At 43.5% G+C, this 10,255-nt stretch overlaps 1 protein-coding gene across 1 annotated transcript; it reads right to left on the reverse strand.

Moving 5' to 3' along the window:
- Positions 1–299: 299 nt before the first annotated feature.
- On the reverse strand, positions 300–9,027 carry CYP24A1 (cytochrome P450 family 24 subfamily A member 1). Its single transcript, XM_074920307.1, has 12 exons — positions 8,770–9,027; positions 8,474–8,664; positions 7,970–8,063; positions 7,161–7,257; positions 5,869–5,960; positions 4,973–5,084; positions 3,461–3,606; positions 2,977–3,143; positions 2,709–2,787; positions 2,092–2,286; positions 1,871–1,982; positions 300–1,030 (listed from the first exon to the last, which is right to left on the reverse strand). The coding sequence occupies exons 1-11, from the start codon at positions 9,025–9,027 to the stop codon at positions 1,872–1,874; spliced, it is 1,542 nt and encodes a 513-aa protein (XP_074776408.1). The 3' UTR covers positions 300–1,030; position 1,871.
- Between the last annotated feature and the right edge of the window lie 1,228 nt (positions 9,028–10,255).

The following is a 10,255-nucleotide window of genomic DNA, read 5'->3' on the forward strand; positions in this document are numbered from 1 at the left end:
AGATACAGGTATTAAACCTCCACAAGAAACAAATTTCTTCAAAATGTTTAGGATCCTTATTTCCTGCGGTTCTTTGAAACATACATTTTATATTACTCATCTGATTAAGTAACTATCCTGTTAGGATAATCATCATTTAATAGTGACAGAACCCATAGGATTCCAATGATTCCATTTACGGATAAGGCCTTCCGTGCAATAAAAGACCACCAAGGTTTTGCAGTAAAGGTGTGATAAAATGGCTTGTGTGGGAGTTGGAGGCCTGAACCAACGGGTATGAGCAGAGTATGTGGCAGGCACAGTATTGCAACTGTCCAAAGTACTGTGCAGGTATGAGGAATAGATCCCGTTACATATCTTTGTCCTTATTTTCCTTTTACTAAGGAAGTGAATAACGTTAGGGAAAGTATACTTCTTTAATTATCCTAATTTTTAAGTCCTGTTGTTAGCCCTGTTAGACTGCCATCTTACTTCACAAGATTAATTCATGACATTGGTAATTTGAGAAGGATTATGCGAGTTTCTTTTCCCTTAAGCTAATTCCTGAAAGATCTTCAACTCTGAGCTAACAGAGCCAGTTCAGTCGTGACTGTTGTTCCCTCAGGGTGTCCTATATGATACCCACAAACTGGAAACCAGCTCTTTCCAAGCTAGCCTGTTGAACAGCTTGAAGCTATAATAATTTCATTGTGCACTAACAAGAACTACACATAACACTCCACAGCTCATTATCAAGCTCTATCCTGTACAGTCCATCAGCTGCACTGCATCAGTATATTTGCATAGGTATATGAACGTGCATGGTAGGTTTTTTTCCTTTTTAACACTGCTAAGTACAGCTGAACTAACTAACCACATTTTTCCAGTATAAACAGTATGGGAGCTTTTCTTGGTACTGTTTCTGGCTCAGCAACTGTTCATGGGACATGTGTAGCAGATTCTCCACCGGTTACCATAGGCTTTGACTTTCCCAGTTGATGTATATTTTGTCAGAGAAGGCAGCAGCAGGGCTGTCATTATTTTCTACAAGCTGTATTAAAGAGAAAAAGAATCTATATAGTGATCGATTATTTAAAAGCACATGTCCCTGAACAAACTTCAGTTAAAGGAGTTAAATACCCTTATTCAGATTATACATTTTCCTGTGGTGTTGGCCAGAAAAAGAATATCTCCCACAGTATTTAAATGTCATTTGATTTATTATTTGAGAACTTAGTTCTAGGTCAAAGGCTCAGTTTTCCAATTTAAATTTTTATACAAATAAGGTTTTTTGTTATCTTATTTTTATAGGATTGTGAGCATAGAAAATCTTACATTCAATTTTTTTGAACCAAAAATATATAATAAGTTGTAACATTGCATGACTATTTACAAATAGATATTTCTTTTCTTTGTCCTTGTGCCTAAAATCAGGTTTTCTTATCTAAACTCTCTAGTGCACCGGTGTACTGTTTCTTCACTAGGGCATTTTCTTTTAAATCTCTACATTGATGCTCAGAAGAAATGCTATTTTTCAGGAAATACCTTCTAGAAATGCAGTGGAGAAGTTATATTACAACAAAATAATGGCTATTATTTTCTCCAACAGTATATACATTTTGATTTCCCCATTTCTGATCCACATCATCCTCTCTTGGAGTTTAAAACTAGACGGGTAACTTCAGAGCCATAAGCTGTACAAAATTTGTCTTCACAGTACATAGAATATTTTCTGTTAAAAGTAACAAAATGTGATGGCATTTAATAAATCTCACATTGTGAGAATAAAGTTCAGAAAAACATCTGTTCTTTTACACTCACAGTTCTATGAAAATTCCAAACGAGGTTCAAAGAAAAGTCTCATGTACTCAGGAGACCCTCATGCACATACCTTATCGTCTGCGAAATGCAATGGGAAGCTCCCGGCTGGGAATCAGTATTCCTGAATGGAGCGTTTCTACTGGCTTGTTATCAGTTGCTACAATTTGGTATTTGCGAATGAGCTGAAACACAAACATTTCAGTTGGCATGCTTTAGTTTCTAGATTTTCTGATCAGGTTAAATGTTGAACAACCAGGCATTGTGTACAGAATGCCAGTTTAGAGTATTTACCCAGCAAAGGGCCAAGTGAAGCTGTAGTTCTGCTATGCGGCGCCCGATGCACATCCTCTTCCCAATGCCAAATGGAACATGAGAAAAAGGATTTATTAAGTTCTTCTGAAACCAGCGTTCTGGTTTAAAATGAGTCCAGCCATTAAAGTACTCTTCGTTGCAACCCAGGGCATGGCTATTTATCATTAGTACAGTCTATCAACAAAGCAATAGAGAGAGTCTCATTACAAATTGGCTTAGAGCTACCAAGTGAATCAGCTTGTTAATGAAAAAGAATAATGAAACAGCAAAGGCAAGGCAGTTTCCTCAGAAGATGTTTAATTCTCTGAAGATTAGTTCAAACACAGAAAAGGTCATAGTTTCCTCAGAAAATCATGGGAAAGTTTGAAAAATTTTTTTGGAATAGCACACCAAAATATTTTTTTCTAAACCCAGCAGCAGTGCAGGCAGGTATGGTTTTCAGTTTATGGGAATTCTTGGTGTGAATTCCTCATGCTTATCCTGGGACTCATCCTTTGGCAAAGTCATTCTGAGACTGAAATATGACCCGCTTCAGTGGTTTACAGGACACTTACTCAATGACAAAATATTCTAGTAATCTAAATTAATTGACTTACCCCTTTGGGCAGGACATAATCTCCCAGAAGCATTTCTGTGTCAATGGTGCGAGTGGTAAATGGCACTGATGGTGTTAATCTACAGTGAAAGAAAGAAAATTAGTTAAATTTACAGCATTTTTTTTCTTCCTGTATCTGTCACAGCTTAATTTAAACAACAAGGTGAACAAAATTATATATACTAGAAAATTATTTCTCCCTAGTACACAGTAGCTATTAAAAATCTTTGTGATCATTTTGCTTTTTGCACATTATTTGAGAATTTTACCTCATGGATTCTTTCAGACATGCCTTTAGGTAAGGCATATTCTTCAAATTCTCAGCACTTGGACTCTCATTAGCAGCCAAAACACTCTGTATTTCCTGGAAAAGCTTCTGCTGAACATGTGGATTGCGTGAAATGTTATACAAAGCCCACATTAAACTATTGGCCGTCTGAAACAAACCAAAAAGAAACGTGAGACCTTCATTTGTGATGGCAGACACAAGAAGTTGCCGAAAGTTCAAAGTAACATTTACAGTTGGCCACTGCCTTATGGTATTTTGTAGACCTATGGGATTATGAGCCATCACAGTAATTCTCTAGGAATAACGAACAAAAGAAAGGATCTAGTGATTTCAGGTAAAAATTCACTTGCATTTAGGGCACTGAAGTAACTACAGGATTAGCTCACTCTCAGATGTAGTGATGGAAGAAAGAAGGGAGTTGGGAGGACGCTAATTTTAATAAACTCTTGGGAATTCAGGTTTACCGTTTCAACTCCGGCAATCTGGAGCTCTGCAATGGCAGCGTACAGCTCCTTCTTGGAAAGCTGACCTCCAGAATAGATGTCACACAGAAAGTCCTCCTGAGGGTTTGCAGAGTGTTTTTCCAGTCGACAGTCAATTGAATGCTTGGCTGAGGAGGGAGGGGTGGGAGTTAATTAATGGAAAATCACTAAAAATACAAGTAAAAATATGTCTCACATGCAGGATTTTGGAAAGAAGATATCAAGCTGTGCTATTTTTTCAAGCAATGAGCATTATACTGAATAAATAACAGCATTTTCATTTTTTGGACAAAAAACAGTCAGAAAAATCACTTCTGAACAGAAGGATCTCCTGCAAACTATTAGGAAGTTTGCTTTCTTAAATTAGGAAAGGAAATTAGTGATGTGTTGGGTGAAATATTTAGCAAACAGAAATACAAGTGTGTAAAATTTATTAGCCTGGATTTTCAGAGGGGATCAAGGTGTTAAAAATCAAAGAGACTTAACACTCAGACTCCCCAAGGGGAAATTTAAGCCTTTGATTTACTAGGTGAAAGCAAAAATGGATGCCAAATTTCTACATGCTATATATTGTTTTTAAATATAGAGGACTAGATTTTGGCCACCCTTTCTCATGAATATCCCAGTTGTTAAGACCAATTCATGTCAAGTGAAGGTGTCAAACTGGATTTTCGGAACAAAACTGATTTAAAGTGTCTTTCCTAAAACCCATAAACTAAGAAGCAATAAAATAAACGCACGCGTGGCTGGCATGACCAAATGTCCTGAAGTATCAAGTACCCAAATACCTAAGAGAAATATATCACTCAGTGTTACAATCATCCAAGTGCTGAAACCTTTCTTACTCTTTAGCTATAACTGTCACTGTCTAGCAAAATATTGAAAAATATAAACTTAACTGTATATCTGCAGTTAGAGTAATTTTTGTAACCTTGACGGCCAATTCATCTTAAATAGACAGAAAATGTTGTCAAAAAGCCAAACTGTGCCTTATGATTTAAATTGCTTCTGGTTTTAAGAATTACGACTATATTCCAGGTTGTTCAGGAGACCTATAATTTCTTTTTATTAGCAAACAGGTTTTTGTTGTATGTAAAATTATTGTTTTTCAAGAAAACAACTCCCTTGGAGGTCTGTCTGAGGGAGGTCCCTTTTTTCTCTTGTATACCTTGCCTTTAAAGAGATTATACACTTTCTGGCTATTTACTTTTATGACAGGTGAAAGTGGACTCATGACCTGCCAGCTCCCAAATTTCTGGGGCTTCCCTTCAGATTGAGTATTGCCCCACAACCAGACCTAAGTGTTACTCATAAGAAAACAGTGCTCCCTGCTTGGAATAGCTTTGTGGTTAGCTGCAGCAGAGGTGTCTCAATCTGTGCTGAGGGCAGCAATTAACAGCAGCATAAGGCAGTAGCAAGTATGAAGAAAGTTAATTCCATCAATCAGGAAAGAGAGACAAAGGGAAAGGAGAGAATCGTGTTTAAGACAAGAACCTGTTTTAAATATATCATCCCATGCTTTAGTATGAGCTTGCCAGACTTTTGTGTTCAGACCCTTGTGAAGTTCCACGGGGGTCACCATCATCATTCCAAAAGTAGACATCATCTGTGGTGGAGAAAGAGTTTTTGAAATCTTTCTTTTGTCTATCTACTTGCAATCTCTGAGAAAAATTAGACTGTAGAGTAGGAGGCAATTTTCAGGAAGGCGATTCTGACATTTGCCATCCTGGACCAAAAGGATGGGTCTCAACCTACTTAGACCATAACCAGCTAAAAATTAGGGACAATCAGTGGAGGATAGGAGGCTTCTCCAGTGGGTGATTCATCCTATCCATTTTAGGCACCTGTTTTAGCATGGGACAAGCCACCCTTTGGCAGTGCATCCCTCTCACCTGACAACAGATGGAGCTAAAAAACTAGGCCAGGCTAGATGCCCATCTAAATGGCTAAAATTAGGCAGATGTGTATCACAGAGACCAAGTTGCAGCAAAATGCGCAGCAGGTGTGCTTGCAGGAATGACTAACCTCCAATTCCAGTGTATTTGCATAATCCCACACAACTCCAAGAGCCCCACCCAACAAACAGCAGTGTTGCACAACAGGTGTCTCGGAGAGGAAAGTTAACAAACCAACCCAACAACTCTATTTCCAGGATTACCCTGATGTCCATACAGCGTTTTTCTCCTACAGATTTAGACATTTCATAAACGAGGCAGATGTTCAGTATGAGTTTTGTGCATACAGGTGCCACCTCAGATGTGCAAGGCTGCCAACACACATGTAGCACAGAAGCTTGAGTTTCTTTTTCAGGTGACCCACATAAACTTGTACCCTCTCCTTAGCAGTAAGGGTAGAAAATCACTACAGCCCCAGTAAAGACTCTTCCATACCGTTTTTACAGCCTTGATGAAGTTCAAACTTTCTTCTTCTACATCCTGCTGTAGGAGACCAAACCTCTTTCCGTACAGCACCAGACAGATACCTGTTGTTAAGCAATATTACCATTAAATTATATAAACAAAAGGGTGCATGGCGTCCACCATTTATTGTCAAGGAATGTCTTGGATTATCCTTCTGAAAAATGTTCTGTGACACACACCCATGAGAGCAGGACTTCAAAACGCCTTCTGCACATTTGCCTCAGACCCAGGTAGCAGTGTATCTAGCTAAGGTGCCCTTACAGTGGCATCTTCGTCACAAATAAGAATCACCAGTGACCCCCTCACAAGCAGCAGATCATTCTGCCAAGCAGGGCTGGCATATTTGGCAAATAATCTTTTAGGCAACGCTACTGAAGACAACTGAGTCACAGGAAAACTGGGCCTGAAGAGGTCATCTACTCCAGTGTCTCCTAGCCCTTTCCACAGCCAGAAACCACTTGCAAACACTGGCAGCATCCCACACTCCACTAGTTTCCACCTCTTTCCACTTGCTTTTTTTTAATTTTAAAGCTGTCACTTCCTATTTCTCCCTTCCCAAACACAGCCATCACCACTGACAGTGGAAAAAAAAAAACACTTCCAGTACACAGGTTGCTGAGATGAGCCAGCCAAGGAGCAGACAGGTCTGGCAGAGCTCATTCAGCTACACACTATACCCACTATTCACTACACACTATTCCCTTTTGGGAACCACTGATGCTGTTTCTTCTGTCCCAAGTCATTCCTGGCATGTAGTTCCTTACTGTACTCTGAAAGTTTTCTAAAGATGGAGGCTCCTTTCTTGGTAATTTATTTCAGTGCTTCTCAATCCCAATGTAAACGTTTTAAATGGGATTTTCCAACTCGTGTCTACAATGACTACTTCTTCACTGTTATTGGATCATTTAATTGATCTTGTGCTGCTGATAATTAACAAATATCAGATGGACAAAAATGGTCATGTGCTATCTGATCCTACCCTAGATAAATGCACTGTGATTTCCCCAAAGTTATGTATTTATAAGTCACTATAACATTTGAATTTTTTTACAAGCAGATAGACAATGAGACAGAAGAGTTTGTATAGCTGCTGATGAATTTTACATGTGTACTCATAGTTCATTGGCTTTTCTGCAACCCACCTTCCATTATATTGTAGCTGATAGTTTGAAAATAATCAGCCTACACATTCATCACTGATTGTACTTCAACTGGAGTGCAGGTACAACATGCATACCACTTTCCAGCAAAAAAGAACTTACTTTCAAATGACCATTTGTTGAATTCTGAATAGACATCTTCCATCTGTCCATTGTGGTTACAAACAGCATCTATTCTGTGCATGAATTCCTCCAGAACCTAAGCGGTGGAGAGCAGAGAAAAGAAGGGGATAAAATGACATCAACTAATACAAGTCCTGTATAATTTAGCATTTCAACTGTCTTTTAAATAGATAACCAGCTTGCATAAGAGAGGAATACTTTTGTTTCATGTTCTTTGACCAAGATTCAATTTTCCCCTGTGTTAACATGTTTGGATTTTACACAACTCTCATGTCATTACTGCTTTACTTCAACAAACTGAGCTTTCTTCCACAGGGATGAAATGCTTCAGTCTGATGCTGGGATAATAGGGGAGTTTCACAATAAAGAAGATTAAGCTATTTATCACAGATGCTCTTCAAACTCAATGAGAAACACAGAGGTGAAAGAGGGAGGTGTTCCCTGACCGGAGGAACATAGGAATGAAGGGGTAAAGGCAAAAAACACTGAATGCAAGAGAAGTAAGTAAAAAGTCTACTTGCAGGAGCCCGTCATTGTGGAGTAACATTATTTTTCTGTGGAGAATGACAATCTCAACTACAGGTTTCTGGGTGGTCTAACGTTTGGTCAGACCTGATAATCAGTTTGTACTTATTATTCTCTGAATGATTTCAGAGTATGAACTCATGGTTTTACCACTGCAGAGCAAACCAACAGCTATCCAGGTAAACCAGATCGTTTGATCTGCTTTTATTTCCCAGGTTTCCAGGGGAGCAGGGATAGAGAAAGAGTTTCTCAAAGCACAGTACCTCATTGATCATGGTGTCCAGTTTTGCAACTTCCCTGGGTTTCATTAATTTCTTTTGAAAGGCACTTCTGACCCTCTGCCAGTCCTTTCCTTCCCTAGGTTGTGTTCAGAACAGCGAGGTTGGAGGGAGAAAGACTTAAAAAAGCAACACAAGAAGGAAAAAAAAAACCAAACACGCGACACGTGCAGCAAGACATCTCCATCCTCCATCTCCTCAGCCGCTTCACGGGGGACAGGGAATGAGACTTGCTCCCGGCACAGAGGATGAGAAACCTGCTCGGGACGGGCGCTCCGCGGCACAGCCGCCCCGCGGGAGCGCAGCCCCGCGGAGCCGGGCGCGGCAGGTTGGCTGGTGGCGGCCGCCCGCCCGCAGCATCCCCCGGGCACCTCGGAAACAGCCCCAAAACTCTCGCCCGCACCCGCTACCCAACCCCCGCCCCTGCAGGGAGCTACCGGCCCCCCTGCACCTCCCCGGGGCCGCCCGGATGCTCTCGCTGCCACTCACAGGATCAGCAGCCCGTAGCCCTCGTCGCGATAGTCCCGATAGGCTTTCCAGGGCTTGATCTCCAGGCGCTGGGGGCAGGCGCTCTCCCGGCGGTACAAGGCTTCCAGGAGGCAAGGGGCTGCGATGTGCACCGAGTCGAAAGCCCCCAGCTTCATGCGGAAAATCTTGCCAAACCTCCTGTGGTACTCAGCCTGGGGGCGCAGAAGAGACATCCCCCCACCCCGGTGAGTGCGAGGCGCTCCCCTCCTTCCTCTGCCCCCCCGCCCCGCAGCATCCCCATCCCTCTGCCGCCTCACCAGCGTCTCATGCTGCCTCTTGAGCCCCCCCTTCCAGAGGACGTCGGGCAGGCTGCCCATCAGCGGCCAGCTGCGGGGCCCGGGCAGCGCGGCCAGCGGGTGCCCGCCGCCCCGCCCAGGGGGGGTCGCCTCCGGCCGCAGGGCGCAGAGGGACGAGGCGAGCAGCCGCTGCGCGGGGGCTCCGCGCCCCGCGGGGCTCGGCGCGGCGCGGCCGCAGGTGAGGGCGGGGTGCCGGAGGAGGATGCTGCAGGATCCCATGGCGGCGGAGCCGGGCGCCCATCCGCAGGGATGTATCTATATAGCACCGGCGGCCCGGCTGGACTTTCATCGGGGGCCAATGGCAGCCCTGGGTGGGGTGAGGTGGGGCCGGCTGGCCCGGCCCGGCCCGGCCCGGCCCGGGGAGGCTGCGGGGCAAGCGGTTCATGAAAGGGTTCAGGCGAGGCAGGAGGGCACCGCGCCAGCCCGGGCCGCGCCCCCGCCCGCCTTGCTGCGCGGAGGCTCCCGGCGGCTGCCGAGCCCGCGGCGGTGGCGAGCGGGAGGCAGGCGGGGGCCAGCGCGGCAGGTAGCGGCACCCGCTCCCTGGCCAAGCCGCCTGGCGTCCGTGCGAACCGTCTCATAACGCTATTTCTCGCTCTTTATTTTTATTTTTTTTTTTTTTAATTTTTATTTTAAATATTCGTCTTTTTAGGGGGGCGAGGCAGCGAGGGCGCATCTGCCTGAAGCGTGGGGCGGGGGCTGTGGTGTTCCTACTGCAATGCACAGGTGGCTGAATAGCTCTGTCTTCCCTCAGTATTTGCGCTTTGGAATGACGGAATAAAAAGTGCGGGGAGCCGAGGAATAACAAGTTTTGGTGGGTGGACTGCTCTTACCCTATCTGGCTGACTAACCACCTATTTATGAATGTGGGTGCATCATCTAAGAAGGCAAAATTCCCTTCAATATTAGTGTTGGCAGTCATTAAATTCTGACAAAAATCAGTTATTGTCATGAGTTTTTTAATCGGAAACTGCACAGTAACCCTCAGAGGGAGCCAAAGATTTTCATGCTAAGTGAAGGCAGGAGACGATCTAGCACGGATACAGCAGCTCCGGTCACCTGGGTACTCAGCTCTCTGTCCTCTCCTTGCAAGAGAAGTCAGAGAGGCTGTGGCTCTTGCTGCAAGTCAAAAAGCTACTGTAAACCAGAGGACTTCCAGGAAAGACAGGTATGCTACAATGAGGACTTGATTTTCTCCCACCCCACACTACCTTTTTTCATCTTTCCCAAGTTGCGTTTTATGACTCAGCTCTTAATCCCCTTTATTTAAGTGTCTGACGGTAAGATGCAGAGTGTGCAGGTAGATGGGTGTGTTAGACAAGGGACGAGCAGAGGAATAATCAGAAGATGGGTCTGACACTGAACCTGAGCCCCGTAAAGGCACATGCTTCAAAGTCAAATTAATAACAGTAAAAAAGACCAAGGTAGCAGTGATCAATACAGAGAAAAA

This window comes from Athene noctua, chromosome 16 (assembly GCF_965140245.1).
Source record: "Athene noctua chromosome 16, bAthNoc1.hap1.1, whole genome shotgun sequence".
Classification (NCBI taxonomy): Eukaryota; Metazoa; Chordata; class Aves; order Strigiformes; family Strigidae; genus Athene; species Athene noctua.